Here is a 23,588-nt window from a genome sequence, read left to right as displayed (position 1 = left end):
TAGTCCCCAGCATGGATCAAACTGTGTAACACTGGATCCTGCAAGTCCCATGATGCAACTGTGAGTTGCATCTTTCTTTAGACCCTCACTGCCTCCTAAATGCCAGCTTTTTGCAAAACCTACACCTCCAGTTTCTAATGCAGGTTTTCATTTAACACATTCAAGTTCCAAGCCCAAGCTGATGACTTCACTATGACTTCACGCGGATTTCAAACTTGCTGAGTAGTACTCCTCGTGATGAGTAAACTGAACATGCGTAAAACTGGTAGACTGGCCCTTAAAGGTTGCATTGCAGCTATAATCATATGATCAGTGATGCCCGGTAGCTCCACACAAACCACCTTTGATTGGGTGCCAGTTGCAACAAGCTCTGAGAAGCATTGTGGGAAATGTACTAAAAGTACTAACTGGTTGGAGCCAATGAGTCAGGCTGAGGAAAGTGAATTTACAGGTTCTTGGAAAATTATCAAATGACTCAAATTAATGAAGTGAGCATCACAGTCTGATGATAAAAAGCAGTGTAAGAGGATCAGAAGGTGGATGTTTCCTTTAACCTGCAGCTGCCAAAGTGCAATTAAATTACTCCAGCTGAATTTATAAGCAGGGTAAATTGTACTCAAAGGACATGCATGAGCACGCTCAAAAGTCCTACACAGTGCTGTATGTGATGTGAGCCTGTTGTAGCTGACCCTTAGTCTGCTGATGAACCTTACTCAGATCCACCCACGCAGCAATGAGTGCAGAACTGTTAACAGTGACAGAAAAGCATGCAGATTTAAACTGACAGCCCTTGAGGTGTGGATACACTTTGGAGCCCTTAGTGAAACACAACCTGATAAATGCATCAACACAGAAGCAGGCAGAAGAAGTGAGTACGAGTTAATGTGAGAGGACAGCTGAAGATCACGGATAAGAAAAACTTAATAACATCAGTATGATCCTTTCAGTTGCTGTAAAATATCCGAAGACGAAAAGGGAGAGGTATGATTTTTTTTATGTTTGAAAGATATATGCATGAACTTTGTAAGATGAATGGGGAAATAATTTCAAACTAACTTTAGAAGTATCTTAATGGCAAATAGTCTTTAGAGTGATTTACATCATAAGCTGGTTTCTTTTGCCAAAGTCTAGCAGTTCTTAAAGCGATACACTTTATTTACTTGATTTCTAATGTTTCATTCAAACAAACAAATCGACAAAACATTGTACTAGATATCAATGTTTGTTCTCAGGTTTGAATGAACCGTCTCTTTTTGGTTTTCTCCTATAACAACAAAATCTCAATAGTGCATCTGCCAAACAATACAATGAACATATCAAATCCTTATTTCCAAATAGTAGCAATTTTCCACGAAATGCGACTGAGATGCATCATCTCTCTGGGGCCTGTGCTGCGTCTGATGCAGATGTGTACACCAGTGGTCAGTTTGCATTATAGGCATCATTTGTGAGACCCACAGGGCTGTAAAATATTTGTTAATTTGAGTCCTGGTTAAATGCCCGATGCGCCTTTTCTGTCACAGCAGGCCCAGTGCTAGCTGTCAAAAGCAACGTTTTCACTGAGCTCGTAAATAAAGCAGAATTAATGCGCTTAACACGATTTCTTAATGCTTTCTTAAATCTGTAAATGTATATTTAAGTATGTATCGTTTGTAAAGGCTGGAGCACATGGGAGCTTTTTAAGTTACAATACACAGGGCTGGGATCTATTTTACTCCCTTAGCAAGTTCTATACAAGTTCAAAATCAATAAATATTTCTGGAAACCAACAATTCTTACACCAAATTTCTGGACCTTGACTTTCAGGAAACATTACCTTCAGTATTATTTGCAGCCTAGTGTTTAACAGGCTTCTATTAATTTCCTGGGTAGCTGAGCTTGTCTCACAAGGTGAATGCCCCTCTGTTTGGGCAAATGGTAAATTGCCATGGATCCTATTTAGTCGTGACAAACATAACCAGGCGTGGAGTCCAAGATAAGCCCTTAAAGCATTGTTTCATTATTGGAACTATATTGGCTTATCTAAATATCCTGTACAATATGTTTATAACAACTTTCGGAATAAAAAGGCCTTTTCATGGCTGAGATGCATATGTATTTTTACACAATAGCATATGTGCCTTGAAGAAACAGAGTCAGCGTTTCTGTTGAATAGGTACATTCAAATATGGTGGCTGCGGATCTGTTTGTGCTTCAGCAAACCTGTTGGAAGATTATGATGGACTGGCTTTGGGGCTAATAATAGCACAGATGTGGTTAATGTATAGACTAATCTAAGTCCTGACAAACAAGTTCATATGGGGAGATGAAAATCCACATCTGATCTTATACGTACCTTCTATAACCATGTCCACACTCAGCGCCAAAGCAGAGTCACTCCCTTACTTGTTGAAGACATAACCATCCTACAGTATAATAGCTTAAAAGATCATTCCAGTGTATAGCAACTTGGTGTCTCCTTTTCATATGTTTGGCCATCACGTCTATCAGTACTAAGAACATTGCACTCAAAGAGATAATTACTGAAGTTTGGGAATACCACACCATTACAAGTGAAATGGCGAAAGGGACAAACAGGCAGATGATTTGAAAGGTTTAAGGTAATGCATGTGAAGCTCCATCAAGTAAAGACCAAAAACAACAATGAATTCTACTACTAAGTATTGCCAAAGCTTGGTATATATTATGCCTTACCACTCCATTGTTGTCCAAAACTATTGATGAACTTGGGCACTGAAGTTTATTTTGCGTTGATATGTACATATACCTATACAGTCCTGCTGCTGTAAAAACTCGCTAGAGCAACACTTGTGTATTACTCCCACTGTCTGTTTTTTCTCCTGGTTGAGGAACATTTGAATCTACATTGCCCAGCTGTTTTAGGAAATTATTTAGCCTACCTACCTGTTGTTTTTAAAAAACGTTGCATTAATGAATTTTTTTAGCCACTTGGGGGCAGCAGAACAAGCCGAAAACACAACATTGACATATTAAACCGTACAGAGTTTACATTTACATTTGACATTTTATTTAGAGACCTGATGGATGAAAGCCCAATATCCACTCTCCTTTTAGCTCTGTTGTGGTCTCTACCAAATCCTGAGGAAAACTATCTTGCTCCTTAGCTTGCTAGTTACTTGTACTATGTTCACCAACTAGTCTCTAACTTTGTCTGCCTGATGTTTGGAGGTGGACAGGCAGCGTCCAGTGGGTTTACCTGAGCTTTTTTCACAGGAAGCAGCTGCCTGCTGCGTCTGAAACAAGGTCATTGAGACCAAAACATTTACCCAAAATACATAGAAAAACTTTGTAGAGTTAAGGGGAACTGTTGGAAGAGTAATTCACTGTGGATACATCACTATCCACATTACAAGTAGTCATTTGATCCATTGATCCTATGAAAATATTGATTAGTGAATCCTTAAAGATTTATGTCTATTACAATTCACAGACCAACTTTTTGTTTCAGCTTTGGTGTGTACAATAAGGAATTATCACAGACATGTCCGATGATCACACTTTTGGTTGACTTGAGTATTTGCCTGTTAACACCTCTCTGTTGGTGTGTTCATTTCTTGCCTCACTGTAATGTGTTCCCAGGTCTCAGCTATAACTTTGGTGAATACAATGTTATTATAACCATTAAGAATGATGGCCAAAAGTTCAAAAAATAAGACCCAAGTTGTAATAAACCGGAATTATCCTTTAAACATTTCCAATAATGATAGAGTTGAGCGACTTTTTGCTTATAATAAGTGTCACTGATGGTGATCAGTGTCGTCTGCCTTCCATTCTTTTACAGTCAAACTTTTCCAAGCCACATTTTGGGGAATGTATCAGCCATAATGGATGTTTCTTTTGAAAGGCAGCAGCAAACAAATGAACTCCTTTGCTTTTCATGAGCTGCAAGTCAGATCGTTTGTCATACCCCTCCCACACACACACACATATTACTCAGATTTGTCTGCCATCATGCCACATGTCATATTGATGGTCCTGGATTGAATGTTACTCTATAACACAGATGGCGCAGAGAAACCGCCACACACACCATCGCCCTCAACAGACAAACAGTGCGACATTTTGTTTTCTCGCGCGTTTCCCTGCCTCGTGGCATCAAACAACACGAAGATGAATTGATTCCTGATGGTTTTTGGCAGTTGTTTGTTTTTTTGGCATTTCGTACGTAGCCATGCTTGGCTTCCAGACGTCATTTACTGCATGTGGCAGTATGTGCAGGCCATTTCTCTGTCAACAGTGCCATGTTTTCCTATGACAGGGACAAAGAGACACAAATTGCACTACTAGCTGTGTACTACAATATAACAGAAAGGCTGTGTTTCATAATTTCTATTTGTGAAATATCCTTTGCAATAGGTTCTTCTGTAGGTCTGATGAACAAATAATAACATGTACCATATTCCTTCCAGGAGATTATATCCCATCTCGTTGGCATCATTGTGGTTTGACGGTCATGTTGATCCGACTGACGTCTTCTGTCACAATTTTGAAACTGATGTCTGTACAGTACACTCCAGTATGGGTCCCCTCTCTTTTCAACACACAGAGAAGAGATTGTTGAGAATTGTTCAGAGTGAACATTTTACATAACATTTTACATTTGTATGTTTTCAGTTTTTTCTGTCTTTTGGGGGGTTTTTTTGTTTGTTTTTTTGGTGCGTGCGTGTGCATGACTTGGTGTGGATGACTCACTGGGTTACACGGCCTGAGTGAAGCCATAACACACTTGAATAAAAATGATGAGCCTCCTTCTGAAACCCTCTGTCTTCTTCTTGCTGCCTAACATGCTGCTTGACTGAAGTTATTTTAAATCACGAATTTTATAAATAATAATTTTCATTATTGAAAATCAAATTCAGGCCTGGACTTATACATTCATTAAAACAAAAGATTCAGTGATTTCTAAATGTGTCGCTGGCCAGATTAACTTTGAACTTTCTTTTACTTTAAGAATTCATTAAAAGTACCTCTTGGGTATATTTCAATAACAACTAAGACTAATATTTTTCTCCAGATTGCAATACTTTTTTAAAGTCAAGGTTTAGAGAAGTGTGGCGTTCTAACATTTCAAGCTAGAGGAGCCTGACCTCCAACAGTATCTGCAGATGAATACAAAGAGAGACTGTGGGCTAAACTGAATAGTCTTTGTCTTAAATATTCAGACTTTCAGGCAAGGGTCAGATCAGAATGGAAATATCTTAGCTTTAAGACAAAAAGATACTCTTATGCAAACCAAATCACTATGCCTCTGTGTTGATTATTTAACTTGTACTTTATTTCAGTCTCAGTGTTAAAGGGAAAAACATTTTGGGAAATGCTTTCTTGCTGAGAGTAAGATCGATACTACAACTTTTGGAGTGGTATCGATTTTCTCATCAAAAAATACTGAACTACTACATGTTATTATATTTAAATCCATCAGCGAGTAAAAAAGATTTTTAACAAAGTGTCTAAGATGTTGCTGAATATGGGTACAATATATGTATTTATATAGCAGTCTTCATAGGCCCATTTCAGATCTACCATATCGCATAAAATGTTTTTTAAATCCTGTCAGAATTTAACTGATAAAGAATCTCTGCTGTCCAGTTGCCTTCTTCTCTCCAAGTGGCCGTGTAGTGCAGCTGGATGTTCAGTAGGTGGGAAAATGAGCAGGCAACATCCCTTTTTATCCCTTCCCACACCGCAGTAATTATACTGTCAGCCGTGAACGTCAGAGGGCGACACAATAAGAACCGTGGCAGAGGGGCGTTAAGGCCATCTCTTGGCGTCAAGCCTGTAATTTTGCATCTTAAATGATCATGTAAGCAGAGCCAAGTTGTTCTGCAGCGGGAAAATCTCCACCATTCCAATGATATGATGAAGGTTAGCAATAAGCAGGTGCTGACATGCTGCTTCTTTTTTGGGGGGGGGGGGGCAAGACAACCGAGAACAGGAGATTTCCAACGATGATTGAGTCTGTCTGCCTGATGAAAAATGGATCTACTGTAAGAGGCACAACTGCTCACTAATACGAGTCTCATCCATCGCAGGAAAACTCTGCAACAGTCTGCCTCTAAATATTATAAATGAGGCTGACGTGAGAACGATGGAGCTAAAATTTAAAACAAGCTGCTGTCTGAAAGTGATTAAGATCTGCAGATATTCCTGCAGGCAACACACACCACATCATTGTCTTATCTAGCCTGTCTGAAGATATTTACATGGAGAAGCACAGCTTGAAGTGGAAAGAAAAAGGCTACTGCAGGTGCCCATACTCCTCATTCACGTTTTGGCTTGTGTAGCACATGGCACGTGTTATTATATTCGTTATAACTTCAGATAATTGTACACTATATAGTAGGCTATATAGTATAATATAAATTTCAGTTGGACAGCAGTTTAAATTTTTGTGGTTTGTTTTTGTTTATTAAATCCTTGAAAGAAAAATGCTCCACATGGTGCTTGTCCTCTAGTTTGTTAATGTTAACTACTAATTTGTCAATAATCACAACCATTCATGGAGAACAACGAGTTCAACATTTTAAAATTTTGATGCAGCACTTTAATCTTTTTTTTTTATGTCCCGCCCTATCCAGACTTTGAGTGGTAGGTGACATTGACGATCAACTTTATGAAATGTTGAACATGGTCAAACAGAAGGCAACCGATCTTCCAACTCTGTCTCCCCCGAAAGTGATTAGAAGGCTGGGAGAATGGGGAACAGGTGAGCATCACATAGTGCCTCCTGGGTAATGTAGTTCATTTATGGCCATATGAACCGCCCAGAGAACCTGACATGGTGAGGGCAGAAAAGAATATGGCAGCTTTTGAGAAGTGTAACACCCAAATCTGTGACCTATATGATTCTGTGACCCACAACAATGGTGTTGCACCAATGTCTAAACCCAACCCAGGATCTTTCCCTAAACTTAACCAAGTACTTTTGGTGCCTAAAGCTAACCACACTGCAACCACTACAGAACATCAACCATGTGTTGGTAAGACATGAGGGCTTAACTTCCCATTTGGGTGACAGATTTTGGTGTCAAACTGGTACGCAAGTCCTGTTACGCCAAAGAGTAAAATGTAGAAATACCGGTGTTCTGACGATTAATGCTTCCTATCAAGATGTGCTATTTTGCAGTTCTTTGCATGCAGTTATGGTTAGACAATATCGATTTGCATTAAAGGAGCATTTTCAGACAAGGAAGCATAAATAGTCAGAACACCTGCCCACTGCTGAGAAGTACCAGAGGTAGGGCTTGGAAGAATTTCATCAAAGTTTAACTGAATGTTCTCTATGAATATTCTCTGTGATTCTGAGTTGTAGCACCTGTATCCACTGTTCAGTTGCTTGAAAGGTTACAAATCCTTGTGTAACACCTGTGCTGCTCTTTATCTTTCTTTGTGACTGCAGGTTTTAAAATGAACCAGTATTATCTCATCAGTTTACTTGTTTAAAAAACAAGCGTCTTACACATACATTCAGTGGAACACATTATATAACGATATAAAATACCTAATACCCTTAATCTTAAAGCATGTTTCCCCTATTTCCACACCCCAATACATTTTCTACCAAGAGCAAATATCTGCATTAATCAGAGGTACCTAACATTTTTGGATGAATGTGTTCTTGTGACCCCGCATCACAGGTTATGGCCTCAGTGTGGGCTTGAGTCGAAAGCAGTTAAACCTGAAGGATTTGTCTATAGAGATGGAAGTGTTCAGTATTTTGCCAGAAAGAACGCAAAAATTGGGGGGAAATCTATGTGATTACCCCTCAAATGTTTTGTTTGGATGCCTTGAGGGGTTCCAAGTCCCAGGTTGAGAATCCATTGGCATAAATATTTTTTAAAGAACCCGGTATATTGAGATAAACATGCATGTATGTTTGTTTTCATAAATATTTAAGATGCTTTGTGACAAGGCAAATGCAAAGGGAAACTGCACAGGAACACAATATAGAGTATAGTGGAAATAGCTTTGCATACTGTATGTACATTATAATAATAATTTGAATATTTTGAATAATTTGAAAGTGGCACACACACACACACACACCAGGCTCATATAAGACCATGAATGATGCTCTGGTGTGCTGATCTCCACCAGCTCCTTGACAGCTGCCTGTGTTCCACACATGTTGATGAGGCTCCAAAACGCCACTGTTGATGCAAATAAGCAAAGGAGGTCTCTGGCACCATCTAGTGGCCAGTGAAGTGAAATATTTCCTTCTACCACTGGATACTTCATTATAATTTGAGCAGCAACTTGCCATTGTTTTTATGTCAGCATAAAGTTGCACTGAAAGCAAACTCTTGTCAACAAGGCCTTGCCATGACTGTGCATATTGGCTGCCACTAAGCTGGATATCATTACAGTTCAGCCTGCTGCACTGTGACCCAAATCTCCTTAATGACATTATGGTCGTTAAAACCTTTTCCAACTGCAGTGTCACTTACTAACAAACACAGGCACAACAACCAGCGCTGCAACGAGTGATTCAACAAAAATCCAAGCAGAGGATGTTCACCAAAGCTGTAAGTATCATGCAGCGTCTCATCAACAAACAGATTTCTAGTTTTAAATGGTTTGTCACTGGCAAAGCTGATGTTAACTTAAGTGTGTTTGGATAAGAAAACTGATACAAGGAATCTTTATACTGTGTATTGTTACCTGTATTCCATATTTATAAATAGTTAATAAAGGGTTTATACATTGTAGCTAATTGATTAATTAATAAATCATTTCCAAATGCTTTTCAAAACAGTGATTGGCAATTTTCAAGAGACACTGGCTCCCTCTGGCTTGTGTCTGGCATAAGTCGTTTTAGCTACAAACAGCCCTCCAATGGATTGTTTGCTCAAGTTGCAAGGATGTTTTAATCTTTGGAGATAAAACAAAAGGATTATAGGAATGTACTGAAAATAAACTGTGATGATTCTGTGTATCAAAATTCCAATCGGCAATCATCTCACTATTTGTAGGAGGTCTAAACCCTCAAGTTGGTTTTTACAAAGTAAGAAGCCTTTCAATTTTTATTGATGTCATACTATTTTAAATAAACTATGAAGCTTGCAGTTCTAAATGTTAGTAAGCAATGTGTTTCTCAATTTATAATAATCCATCAAGCCTGCCATTGCATTAATCAGTTGTTAATAAAGGGACTACAGCTTACATGCTCTGCATCCAGTAGATAAGTGGTCAAACGTCGTCCTGATGAATGAAAGCTATTAAGAAACAAAGCAGCTAAAGGGATTTTTACCTGGCACTCCCAAAGTTGTCTTAATTAATTATTTTATAAAACATTAATAAATTATTTATTTACATTAATATAGACCATAATTAGAGTTAGGGTTAGGGTCAGCACACCTTATGAGCTTGTGGTTCTGAAATTATGATTCTTCCAAAGACTACATTTGTTAAGTTGGACAAGTACAATTATAAAACAAAGAAATTAAAACAACAAATTAACAAATTACAAACAGATTTCTAGGTAGAAACAGATGCCACATTATCATCTCAGTGAAAAGATTCATATAAGTCACTGATGTCTCTTTTGTTCAGGGGGCTCCCCAGCGAGAAGAAATGTTGACCTTCCAAGTTAAAAATACCATGTTGCATCTGAATGGTCAAAACCACAGACTGGCAGCTAAAAATGGCCTCAATTCAAAAACACCTGGCCTCCATCTGTCAGCAACACATGGAAAGAAGGCAGTGGGTCAGCTTACGGCCTCCTCTTCGACCCAGGAGGGCACAGCACAGTTGGACTTGTTGCTGCTCAAGCCTGACTTAGAGAGGGACGCTGCGAATCAGCCAGTTAGACGCCCACTGAAGCTCGCCCCACTGGAGTTGCCAGAGGAAGTGAGGGAGGCTCAGAGGCAAAAACTAAAGTCTATGCAGCAAGAAGCCAAATCTGCTTTCTGCAAGCTGGATAAGACAGTGAGTGAGCCCCATACAAGGAAGGTGAAATCCTCTGTGAGAGAGAGACTGGTAAAAGCTGCAGTGTGCCCTTCTGCTTCCACTGAGCCACTCAAAGCCCAACAGCAAAACAGATCCTCAAGGCCCCAGCTGACACGCTCCAACCCCATAGAGCAGAATGGAGACAGGCATCTGGAGGATGTGGTGTGTCGAGGTACCCCAGCTCCTCTGCGCAGTAAACCTGCCCCTCCTTTACTTTCTCCCCGTGTTAAAGCTCGCGCTGCACGTGGCGCAGAGGCGGCATGCCAAAACCCCAACACCCTCCAGCAGGAGACTGAGAGGAGGCGGCTGAGGCTGAGCAGAGCACAACGCCTAGAAGAGGATGAGTGCCATTCAAACACATCAACAGGGGGATTATCTGCTGATAAAGGCAAGCCGGCCCAAGGCAAAGGGCAGCGGGCGGATAGGGCTCCGAGAGGCCTGCTGCATGCTGGAAAAGGCATCAAAGAGCCTCCTGCAGCCTCTCGGGAGTATGGAAGTGTCAGGAAGAGCCATCCAGAGGATTGCAGGCAGCAATCCGCAAGATGCACTCTGAACCGACAGTTGGCTGAAGGTGGAAGCAGTGACCATGCACTTGAGGGTGTTGAGCAAAGTGCTTCTAACTGGAGATTAAAGAGGAAAAAAAATCCTGATCACAAAGCATAATAATGCAGTCCCGCTGGAATGTCTCCAACTGTAATTAAATTGGATCTGTCACTTTGCAGCTTGGGACTTTGCACAATGATGTCATGCTAGGAGATGCACTTGTGTCAGCAGGAGTCTCTGCAAACAGGCCCATTTTAGAAGTTGATTCAGAGTCTAGTAAACAGTGAAGGAATGATGAAGGATAGATCAACAAAATAATGTAAACTCCTCAGCAGATGAAAAAAAACACATGTAGGGATCAGGAAAATTCTTTCTAAAGTAGTGCCATCGCATTTACATTCCTGATTTAAAGAATTAATCATTTTCAACCAATCTCAAGTTCATCAATGGTCCACTGGACTTTCCCTTGTGCTCCCAAAATAGAAAATAAATATATTAATGAGGAACATTTCACAAGTGTGTGCCAGGTCTCTCTAAGTTATGGATTGTCCAATTTCCAAAAGCTATTCCCAGATCAGAGTATGCACTGATTCAATTAGGTGAAGCACGCATGGCTCTAAGCAAGGCTTCTGGCAAACCACAGGGAGAGTTAAACCACTAGAGATGATCCAAGATAATGAAACAGCTCATAGAAAAGTTGCAGTGATCAGTAGAGCAATTAGTGGGTGGTTTAACGGTTACTGATTGACCTGCAGTTAATGAACACCCTTATGTGATCATTAAATACAACTTTTATCTGTTAAATTCAGCATATGATAATGAATACTGTGATGTATATGTTAACACATTAAACATACCACCAAACTGCATCTAAAGCTAAGATACTGTCTTCAATAATAATAAAAGACTTGTTAAAAAAAACATTCACTTCTTTTAAGGAATCTAGTGTTTCTGCCTGTCTGATTCAAAATATTAATATTCAAATATATATTGCAAACAGTGGTTGCTGCGTTTCTTGCTTTGAGTAGATCAGGAGCAGCCCTGTTTTGTTGTTGTTTGATGGCTCTCCTCCCCCACGCACAATGTTCTGCACGCTGAAAGATTTGGCTGAGGCTCAAAGTCTTCCTTGAATGATGCTTGCTCTGACCTTTTGTCTTTAGCCAGACAGGTAGCATTAGTATATAACTCAGCCTAAAATAGGTCCTTATGATCTCACTGTCTTTGTCATTGTCATACACAACAACCTAGTTCATTCATCAATTTTACTCCACCAAATGAATGGTTTGTTTGCCCTAAACAAATGAGACCATGGTCAAGATGTAAACTGAACAAGTCTGCAAAACATATAGACGACCACATTTCTTTAAGCCCTGTTTTGTATTGTTTCAGAGAGTATCTTTTCTTCTTCTTCTGTTTTTCTCTCTATACCACTAAAATTCTCTATGGATGATGAACATGCTCAAAGTGAGTTTCCCTTTGGTCTTTTGCTCAGAGAAATCAGACCAGAACACAGGCTCTGCACCCGTGAGGAGCTACAGAGATAAAGTCGCCACAGTATGGCCTCCATCCCACCAGTCTTTGTTTCACAGTTTACCGTTTAGAGAGATTCTGCACACTGATCCTTCTTAGTGAATGGAATACTCCATTTAAAATCTGGAGTGTTAAATATCACCCTCCGTAGACTCTTAAGCTTGTATATTGCGACGGCAATTTTCGCCAGCTTTGGATTCAGAAAAAGACAATGAACTCAAGTTGTTATCCAGGACTATACTTGCATCAAAATATGCTTCTTGGTGGTGATCCAGAACAGGTGCAGCTGTTGAATAAATGAAAACAAAATAAATCTTGTTATAAATGTTAAAATGTTGTGCTATATTCAACGCAGACGTAACTGATTTTCTGGCCACTTGGGGGCATTAAAACAGAGTTGGTGATAATTCAATAATTCAAAAATCCATGCAGCAGATACCATACCAAGCCGAGTAGGAGGCATCAAGGCAAAACGTGGTCAAGAGAATGGTTGAAGTTGAAAAGCAATTTGATTTTTTTTTCTTATTTTAGAATAATTATACAAATGTAAATGTAATAAACTAAAAATGAATGTGGCTATTACTATCGTACGGTGAAAGGCTTGGACCTAATTTCTACCTTTAAGAATTGCTGTTCTGCTTCAACACTAATTCAGATATTAATATTTTGAACATATTTTGGAAGATTAGCCTCTTTCTTGTGTGGGAGGTTGAAAGCAGGCTGTCAATCAGATGACAGATGGCTTTCTGCAACACTACATGGTGCTTGTAGCCTCTCACTCAAACTACAAGCTGGTCACCTCTTTAGCCCTTTCACATAAGGCGACAGACGGTTCCAGACTGACACCATCACTCATAACGTGCATCTGCCCCAAATCATCAGCCCACTTCCCATCCACTTCACACTGAGCCTATACATAGCCTGGCCTTTCGCTCACTTTCCTTGGCTACAAAGGCACTGTAAATAGGCCTGGACTGGAATGGCTAACTTGTTTGTTGTACATGACATTCAGATATTGACAGTGTTTTAGAGATTTGTGGTGCCTCACCAACTCCACAGCACATTTGGGAATATTTTCTAATGCAGCAAAAGCATGTGGGGACAAATGTAGGAGCAATTTAAAGGGGAAAGTTCAGCCAAGAGTTGCCAATGTCAGACTTGTGATGCGGGGGACTTTAGAGGAGAAACACAGAATGTCTGCCGGGCAGGATGTCTGACACAGACAGAGAAAGAGAGCTGGTGTGTTTCACTGCAGTTTCCTCTCCTGCCAGGGAGCATGACGGCACATGATAAAGACATCAGTGTACACGGAAATTTGAATTGCAGAACATTATCATCAGAACACACATAGATTTACAGGTTAGTCAACAATGAAATTTTTATCAAGGGGCATAGGATACATGTTAAGAAATTGCTGGGTGAAATATTTAAGCATAGTTGTATTGTGCATGTGTGTTTGCTTGTAAATAAATAATCACATCTGCAAAGTGGATATTATAAAATAAATCTTTCATCATCTCTGAGGAAACAGTAAAATGTCTGGCACAAGAAAACACAGCACAGAAACTGACTAAGAGCAATATAAACTATTGTGGCAAGTAAATAAGTAAATTAAAACATGTATATTTTGGATGTTATATGTGAAATTGTATGAAAAATGAAAGATGTGTGGTCTGACATGATTGTAAACTTGTCAAAGCAACACGACATGAGTAATATAGATCACAGAGCTTTACTGTAAAGTCAGTGTGGGGACAGACATTTAACACAAAGCTGCAAGCATGAGTGTTCTGTAATCATTTCCCCAACTTAAATACAGCCCATCTGCATAAGTGTGCGGCTGGTTGAAGCCAACGTGGCCCGGCCCACCACCGGTCCCAGGGCGGCTCCGCTGTGGCTATCACAGTGGCAAAGGCCGGACAGTTGAGGCGGTTGCCAAGGAGCCATGCCTTTTCTTTGAGGGCAACACTTCAGATGGGTGCAGCCATAAAGGAGAGAAAATAAAGGACAAAAATATCCAGAAAGTTGGGTCTATAATTGGCTGCGCCTCTCAGCCTTTTTTTTTTTTTTTACGTGTGAGCACAGCCCAGTCAAGAACAGTAGAAGCCACTTCATCCCCCAGTGAAACCCTACACTTTCCCCTTTTATTCCCTCCCACTCTGTCCACCCATCCACAAGGTTTCTGAAACTCACCTCACCTCACTTTTTAACAACACTGTACACTGGATTGTCACCCTGGAATATATACTGTAATAATCTCATTTTGGTTTTGGGCGCCTGCAGGAGAGGTATTTTGGATTATTATCACATTACAATGATGCTGCCCCGGTGCTGATTCAGGGTGTGAGTGCTGGAGGCAGAGACAGACACCTGAGTAACGCTAACTGAGTGACAGGCCAGGTAAGAAAAAAATGTGCATTATAAAATCATCAATCTGTCACTGAAATCTTCCTCTAAAAACTGACTCTAAAATATGTATTTATTTGTTAGCGAAGCATTGTTGGCAAGAAATGCTTCTTTTGTAGCCACATGATGTTCAGATGCTTTATCACAGAACAGGCTTCTCCTCTTCTGTGGTTGCACATGGAAAAACATTTTGGGAATGATAAACGTGGTGCTTCTGTTATAGACATTTATACTGCAGTCCCAGGTCTACCATTGAGAGAGGAAGTGGAAACAGACCTGGTGATGCAGATACAGTTTGTAAGGAATCTGGACTCTGGTTCAGATGTTGGCAGTGGCAAACCAGATTGTTTTTATTTTGACCCCAGACACTGTATCTGCTGGAAAAACTGCACCTTAAATCAATGCAGCACTGGGAGAGCATTACAGTGTATTTAAATGTAATCAGAGATGAAAGGGAGACAAATTAGAATATGTTAGATGTGTACAAAGTTGGGTAAAGAGGATTAGAATAATGAACCCAAATCTTGTTCAGCTGCTTTCATAGGGCAGCTGATTTTTTTTTGTATAGTCTTTCTGGGCTGAATTCCTCAGATTTTAAATGCACACTAATTGGGGCAATTACAGTTGAGTGATTTAGCTAGCGTGCCTATTCTGCTCATTAATAGCACTAGTGAAACCAAGTAGCAGAAATAGCATAATGGAGAATCAGATAAGAAAACTTGTATCTGGAGGCCAAAGCAATTTGCTTACCCACAGTAAATAATACGTTCTCTATTTCACAGACTATATAGGCCAAGTCAACAGGTTGCCGTTTGTATGTGCCTCTCCACCACATTTCATGGAGCCTGCTGAAATCACTTTATTTATCACTTCACATATTTATATATATACATATATATATATATATATATAAGATTCCACTGACTGTTGTAGTCATAAAATATGCTTTGAAAACATCTTTGAAACAGGATAAATGCTGCAAGTGTCAAGGGAACATAACTCATTACAATCTGCATCAGTTAATAACAACACAGCACAGTACAATTTGATCATATAACTTCATATTATATAATATGCCCTCCATTAAAGGTGGGGTATGCTATTCTAATGTCTAATGTATATCTTTGTTTCAAATTCAGCGACTATGTCCACACGGTCTGTTAGCTGTGTCAGTGGAAAACAAAATCTGGTTCTATAAATGGAAAACACACAAAGTGGCTCAGACCAAAGCCATAAAATAGTATTCCAACCATGATTTCTGTGTCAGGTAACGTTACATTACTTGCCCACAGACATTCGGCTTACTTTCTAGTTCACCAAGACATGCTGTTGTTATGATGTTAGCTATAGTACCAGGAGAGCTGTGAGTGTCGCTGTCTGCTAACCCACAGCCTAGCTAAAATGATTTATTATTAAATTACTTGCTGTGTCGTTGTTCGTTATGTGTCGTGGTATTTGTCATGGTATTGGATTTCTCCAGAATCACTAAACAAAAGGATTAGTTTGAGTTTTTGAGAAATACATTCATTAGCTTTCAAGCAGAGCGTTGGATGAAAAGATTCACACCACTGTTTCACACCAATCTGTCTGTTAAATAATAAAAACCTCAGCCAGGAGATGGTTAGCTCAGCTTATTATAAAGACTGGTAGCAAGGAGAAACAGCTTGCCTGGCTCTGGACAAACACAACAAAATCTGCCTACCAGCACTTAATTTCTCAAGCACACTTTGTTTAATGAGTGCAAAAACCATGTGTGTACAAAATGACAATTTGCGGTTTTACGGGGAGTTACTTGTGGGAGTCTTTTTAAGGTTGCAACTCGAGTCACTCGTATAGATTAAGGAGAACTGGGGCGAGTTCAATCTCAAATGTTTTGCACCGGTTTGCAATGTTTTCTGATTGAACAACATGTTTCCTTAAAACAGCGTGCTACGTTGAGCAACGGGCTTCAAGGTATGTTTTCTCCCGTTTGGTGGGCGTGTCAGAGGTGTTACCCAATCAGCTGCGACAAGTTTGTAAACACAGCCGTGTTAAAAAGGCAGTAAAAATCAGCGCGCTGGCGCACACAACGGTGTAAGACTTCTTGTTCACTTCTCTCAGCCAGGAAATAGTCTGGGACGTGACACACAGCAACACCTCAACTTGTGTTTTTACACTTTGGTTTTTCCTTGACAAGGTGCTTGTCCAGTTTTTATGCTGACCTATTCTAACTGTCTCTTGGTTCCAGCTTAATTTTTGATGAACAGTATTGAGAGTGGCATCAATCTTCTCACCTAACTCTCTACAAAAAAGCAAACACACGAATTTCCCCAAATGTCAAAGAATTCCTTAAAAATCTTCCATTAAGCACCTTTTTGACAACAGCCTGTGGGTTTGGATGCCATTCACCTCTCTAAAACACTTACATTTACAGAGTCATTCAATGGAAAAATCAGAGACCAAAGAAAAGAGATGAAGGATGGTAAAGAACTTTTCAGAACTTTATGGACTTGTATTATTGCTTTCCAAGCTGTGCGTAACTCAGACTTTCCTCAGCCTCCCCCAGTGACCCTCCGCAAAGAGACCCTCCCAGTCAGGATAAGTCCATGTTATGGCTATGGTCAGTCACACATCAGCCCTAATGGTAGGCATCACAACCGCTGGTGTACATTAAGAGCAAGAATAGTCATGTGTTTACATGGCAAGTTTCTGACAGTGCCACCCAGGCACAACAGCCTCATAAATGAATCCAAAAGAGACGGACTGATTGGTCCTTTGCAACATACTGGTCGATCAAACCTGCAAAACTTTCACTCTTGCAGCTCCAAATGACAACTAGAGATACGTGTGTGAACTCTAATCTCTATGGAGAAATCATGCAATGCAACATCAGCAAACTCCACACTCCTAATTGTTTTTCTTTTTTCTAAATTTTTACTCTTTTGTGGACGGAGATGGTTAAAAATTATTTGGTCAACAAACTTTGGTGAGTCCAGCTTTGTCTGGATAGAGTATACACTTCTTGCTGTAGAGATATGTGAATTTCAGCTTTAGGTTTCAATTATCACTTCCAACATTCCATACAAGAAAGATACTTAAAAATGAGGCAATAGAAAGACAGAATAATTTGGGGCAAGAGATGGAGGATTATTTTCCCAAGTTCCTTTATACATATAAATTGCCTAATGCAATCCTATATCAGCTTTCCACTACTCTCGTGGCAATATAGAGATGTGGCAAAACCCACGTTAGGATGCCATCATTTTTACAGCAATCTCCCTGCACTACAGTGCTTCATCCACTTTGGTTTCACTGTGGAGAGAAAGTATAGTATAGTAGTAGTAAAGAAAGGGACAGCTGAACAGTTGTACATGTACACAGTAGGCTAACTGACTGTACTGTCTGCTAGAGTATATATAACAGTGAATTGTTGATGTTTCCACTGACCTTTCCACAGACTGGACAACTTGATGGTGGTAATAAGCTAAACAAAACAGACCCAAACCAAGGCTGAAATGGAATTACGACTCGGATTTAGGATCACCCTGGTCTTGATCATCCTAGCCTTGACTCTTTCCAGCGAGAGAGTGGAAGCACAGAGGGCAGGTAAGAGCTTTATGATTGAACACTCTGATAAAAGACTTGTGGTATATTGACTGGATGTGACTAAATCCTCCTGTATTTACTTATGACAGGATGTAAAAATGTCCACTATGACTTGGCGTTCATCCTGGATACCTCATCCAGTGTTGGAAAAGAGAATTTTGAAAAAATCAGGCAATGGGTGGCCAACCTTGTAGAGTCTTTTGATGTGGCACCTGACAAGACAAGAGTAGCCGTGGTTCGCTACAGTGACAGACCCACCACTGAGTTCCTCCTGGGTAGACACAGGACCCTGGAAGATGTGAAGCGAGCTTCCCGTAACATACGCTACCTGGGGGGAAATACAATGACAGGGGATGCTATCAGCTACACCACCAGCAACATCTTCACGGAGCAGAATGGAGCAAGGCCCATAGCCAGAGGCATTCAGAGGGTAGCCATCCTTCTCACAGATGGCCGAAGCCAGGATTACGTTCTAGAGCCCTCTAAGGCAGCGGCCAAAGCTGGCATCAGGATGTTTGCTGTGGGCATTGGAGAGGCGCTGAAGGAGGAGCTGGAGGAGATCGCAGCCGAGCCAAAAAATGCCCATGTCTTCCATGTGACGGACTTTAATGCCATTGACAAGATCAGGGACAGGCTGAGGAGGAGGCTGTGTGAGAGTAAGTCAGCCCTCGGGCACAATGCCAAAGCATCACTCATCACACTGCATGCTACATGGCTTCTGTTTGAAGCCTCACTTTGCGGAGCCTCCCTCACCCTGAACGTGCACTTAATCAAATTAGACTCTTATTTTACCCTTTAAGCACTATACGGAAGAAAGACCCTAACCACAAACCCCCACCCCAACCACAAAGAGCAGCTGCACATGCACCCAGGCTATCATAGCTTAGTTTTGACTGAATATGAAGCGTGTGATGGGTCTGTTGCAAAAATTGGCTTGTAAATGTAAGTTTTGTAACCAAGACATTTCTGTGGTGTAGCTGCCTTTTTGACTGTTGCTTTGGTGCAGAGGTGTTTAGCACTGAAAAGCCTGTCTTGAGCTAACCTCAATGGTTTTTCCACTACTGTGGTGAGAAAATCTTTCAACACAGGGACACAGGCTTAGAAAGTAGCTTACATAGCCATATGAATTAGGTAAAATTGTCTTAAAAAATAAAGTAACAGCATGGTGTCTGGTAGCTGTTTGAAGAAGTATCTGCGTGTGAGTGTTTTCATAGAGAAGATGGATGCTTTGCACTCCAACGCTTGAAATTCCTGCCTAAAATTAGCCAGACAGGAAAGAAAAGGATGCCATAAGTCTTAGCCACAAACAGCAAATACAAAAACAGAAATTACGTGATTACATGGTTTAGTACACAGATAAGCAATGACAAACTCTCAACTCTCACTTTAATCTGGCTCTAAAATGTATGACAAGGCAAAACAAGAAAGTGTTGATTCAGACTCTAAAGCACTTTAAATCTTTTGGGGCACGTCATCCTGCAGAGTGATACTGGTGCGAGGGCAGCATGGAGATTCATTTTAAAGCCTCTGACCTTTGACCTTGTTGCCTGACTACATAGATTTTCAATCTGTCAACAACTAATGTTAGTTATAATTCTAATGTTTTATTATAGCATGACATATATGCAAGTTTAGAGCACAATGCTCTGTGGAACTGACCAAAGAAAGTTCCAGTGTTTTCTTTATGTAATCTCTAAAATCACCAGGAGTGAGTCTCCAAGTATATCAGTGGTCAGCACAATTGGCTCACTGAGCAATGCAAGTTATTTTCACCCAGAAAATTATAGCTCTAATGTTTCAAGCGGGCCCAGTGCAGCCGCCCCAGTGTCCATGCTAAATGTTTTCACCTTTTAATCTATATGTTTAAAAATGGACACTCCTTATTCTGCACTGATTCATTAGAGCATGTGTGGCCTCACCTAAGAATACCAACGCACATAATCACACACTTCACCTTACATGACCCTAGTGACAGAGAGCTCTAATATCAAAGCTCTTATCAACGCCTACAGTGTGTTTAAAAAATTCAGCAGCCATAATGATGACAGGCAACGAGGGTAATTGTAAGAATTAAAAATGTTTCAGTCTCTGGCTGAAAAACAAATGGTGGTTGTTGGGTGTGTAATGCTACAGCTTCTGCTGGTACTATGAACCTGCCTGAGACATTCATATCCACAGGCAGGTTTAACATTGCTACCATTTTAACTCACAGCCGGATCCCTAAATTATAGCTTTAGGGCCACAAGTGCAGGGAGTAACTCAACAATCTAGCATGCTAAGTCTCAGGGCTGTGCAGCAACTCAGTCTTTAAAAAGGAGTGACGCACTTACATTCATTCACAGAATGATCATTTTTGGTAGACTGGCTGGCTTTATAAATAAAATAAACCATGTATCTTTTCTTTTCTGAGCTCTTCAATTATCACTTTCAAAAGACTTTAAGAATGAACAAGATTCCTTTAATTTAACTACTAAAGAAACTGATGACAGACAAGGACAAACTATCCAGCTGAAATTAGAAATAAACCATGTGAAATGGAGCTAACAGTAAAAGTAGACAGTAAAACAGTGAAAAGGTTTTCAGATACTGACAGTCAAATTAGCCACTTGGATTTTCCTATTAGGCATGCTCTGGGCTTTGCACTGAACAGAAAAACAAGCCATGTCAACAGAGCTGTCCACATAATGAACGCCACAAAGGTTAAAAGCCACTCTAACATGATAACTTTTATAGCTGTGATTTAAGAAAATCGCAAGGTTTGTTAGTGGGTGTTTGGCAGATACTTGATCTATTAGGGAAGTTGGAGTGCCTCACTGGGATATTTTTGGCCACAGACAATATTTAGCACTGACAATCAGGACACAGACAAATTGTTGGGCTAATATTACATTTAATGAGAAGTTCCTCTGATTTGATTTGCTGTCATACCTAATCAACAACATGAAAATGTATCTTGCCGTGTGGGATGGGTGAGAAGGTTTTATTCATATTCACCTTGTCAAATGTAAATGCACTATCCTTCTCACGATGACAATGCTAACCTGATAATGTCGCAGGTATAATGGTTACCATGTTCACCATCTTGGTTTAGCGTGTTAGCATGCTAGCCGATGGGAAGTAGCACTAAACACAAAGTACAGCTGAGGCTGACCAAAGTACTAAACAGTGGAATTTTGAACCTGATGAAGGTGCTACATGGAAAGGACAAAAGTTGCCTGTATCAAATGGCATTGTAATCCATCTAATAGTTGTTGAGCTATTTCAATCTGGACCAAAGTATTGAACCCACCAGTTGGCAACATGTCCCAATTACTCTAGGAAATCCACAGACACTGGAACAATGTTTCTGGAAAGACAAGAAGATATTACATTTATAAATGTAAATGGTCAGTGCGTTGACAGCCATAAAACAAACTCTCCACCTCAAAGTGACAAAATGTGTGTTGTTTTTGCTGATTTAGGTGAACTGACCCTTTAAAAACATCAATCTCATCTCTAAGCCAATGTTTACATCTAATAAACTAAACAGGATCCATATCTGTGTTCTTTAGTAGTGAAGTTGGAATCTTGACATAAATAGATAACGCCCCTCCTGCCAATAAAAACATAACCTGCTGGTGTTGCCTTTCTCACTGTCACCACCGTCACTGAAATGTGTGTGTGTTGAAATATAAAACTGTCACTGCTTCGTGGGCCTGTGGATGTGCCTCCTGCACTTGTAGAGCCACCCCCCAACCCACAAACTCCACTCCCCCGACATCAGACATCAGGAGCTTTGACAGGAGAGATGGAGGGCAGTCTGCCCACGCCGGTGCTCTTCAGATCACATTTCAGTTCAAAGGCTCCGTTTCAGTGAGATCACCACTTCCTAAAACAATCCAACACTTCACACCTTTTTCATCTGACCACTCATAAGCTTCAGAATGACTGCTTCTAGTTATAAAATGAAAACACAGGAAGATACCAAGTTTGTGATAAAAGTGTCAACAGTTCTCTTTGCCCCACTGTGTTCACAAATGATCACCATATCCTGATTTGCAGTGTCTAACAGAGATGTCCTTTCTCCTCAGATGTCCTGTGTCCAAACATGAAGGTTCAACCTGATCGGTTTAAGCCCAACAGCACCAGTTATGGTCTTGAAAAGGTTCCAGGTATGTGCAAACTGCTGCTTTTCTATTGGCAACACGCAGAGCTGGCAATACTCGTCAACCACAAAGTTCTTTCACATTTCCTACACTCCCACATTTAGCTTTTTTACATGACAAGAAACAAAGAGAAACTTTTCTATATATGAAGATTCATACCGTTTTCACTCACAATTTCTTTTTGACTGGAAACTGAATTGGTTTTATTCATGACTCAAAAAATGCTACTTTTATGGCACATTCATTTTCTGTCTTATAAAAAGTCAATGTACTTGCAAAACCAAAATGCTGTCCGACTTGAATTTACCCACGGTTTCCCACTTTACATCACAGCTATTTTGAAATCCAAGTTGCTGTATTTTAGAAAAGTAGTATTGTCTCTGGTTCCAAGCAGCCATTGGCTTCCATCCATTTTCATATGATATGGAAAATCAATTAGTAAACCCTTCAAACTTGCTTCAGTTGTGTATTTTTTTTTGTCAACGTTTTAGCATCACAAATTCAAAGATGGTTAGCAGTCAAGCTAGCTGTTTCCCCCTGCTTCCAGCCTTTATGCTAAGCTAAGCTAACAGGCAGTTGGTGGTAGCTTAGTATTTACTATACATGATCTAGTCCTCTAACTCTCAACAAGAAAGCGAATAATTCACAAAATATTACACTATTAACCCTCTATGGAGGAAAAACTGGCATACACACTGATATGTTCCTTCACATGCAGCTGTGATTCTCAAGTTCAACGGTTGAATTAGTTGTCTACTAAGTAAAGCACATTGCTAGTAATCATGTTTTTATTTCACGTGTTCCAACTTACTTACTTACTGCCCTTTATGCCTACTGGCGCATATGGCAGCAACAAATGATCTCCACTCCTGTCTCATTTGTTCCACACTGCAATGTTGAAGGTTTCTCAGAACTCTTGAATAGCGTTTCTCCAGAAAGGTCGGATGTTGTTATAAAAGCGTCTTTTGGGGGATCTGTGTTCCTGTCTGTGTCTCCCACCCACATCCATCACACTAAGAGAAAAAACAGATGCCCAGGCATGACTGTTTGGACTCCTGCTATGTTGAACTTCATGGAAAGAGAGATGTCAGAGTGTGTTTTAGAGTAAGTTTGACTCTCAACACATTTGGCTGGCACCTGAAAATCTGTGTCAAAACGAGGGGTCAACTGATATGTGCTTTTTGATAGCAAATTACTGACATTTTGCCAGTGTTAAGTATTTTTTTTCCCGCAAAATCGAAGCAGTCTGTGTTTCTTAAGAAATGTATTCTTGTCAGGCTACAAAGGTCTCTATAAAACAGCATTTCAGCCTTCATGGCTCACTAAATCTCCCCGAAACCCAAAGCAATTACATTTTTGAAGCAGGGTATTCCAATGAGGAATTCATTTAAAATATAATAGGGAATAATT

General features: G+C 40.1%; 1 protein-coding gene across 2 annotated transcripts in view; it reads left to right on the top strand.

The window, feature by feature from the left end:
• Nucleotides 1–14,212: 14,212 nt before the first annotated feature.
• Nucleotides 14,213–23,588, top strand: part of col22a1 (collagen, type XXII, alpha 1) — a 57,457-nt gene continuing 48,081 nt past the window's right edge. The window contains exons 1-4 of one of the 2 annotated variants that reach the window (XM_038725745.1): nucleotides 14,213–14,442; nucleotides 17,885–18,033; nucleotides 18,123–18,689; nucleotides 22,104–22,184. In XM_038725745.1, coding sequence (XP_038581673.1) covers nucleotides 17,943–18,033; nucleotides 18,123–18,689; nucleotides 22,104–22,184 — 739 coding nt within the window. In that variant the 5' untranslated portion in view covers nucleotides 14,213–14,442; nucleotides 17,885–17,942. The remainder of the gene's footprint in view (nucleotides 14,443–17,884; nucleotides 18,034–18,122; nucleotides 18,690–22,103; nucleotides 22,185–23,588) is intronic. The other variant, XM_038725746.1, reaches the window with a different exon arrangement.

The sequence above is a fragment of the Micropterus salmoides genome, unplaced genomic scaffold (assembly GCF_014851395.1).
Source record: "Micropterus salmoides isolate LMB-PRFRI ecotype aquatic unplaced genomic scaffold, ASM1485139v1 Ms_hic_scaffold_17, whole genome shotgun sequence".
NCBI classification, from domain to species: Eukaryota; Metazoa; Chordata; class Actinopteri; order Centrarchiformes; family Centrarchidae; genus Micropterus; species Micropterus salmoides.
Note: the sequence above shows the minus strand (reverse complement) of the source record. Positions and strands in the feature narration are given on the sequence as shown.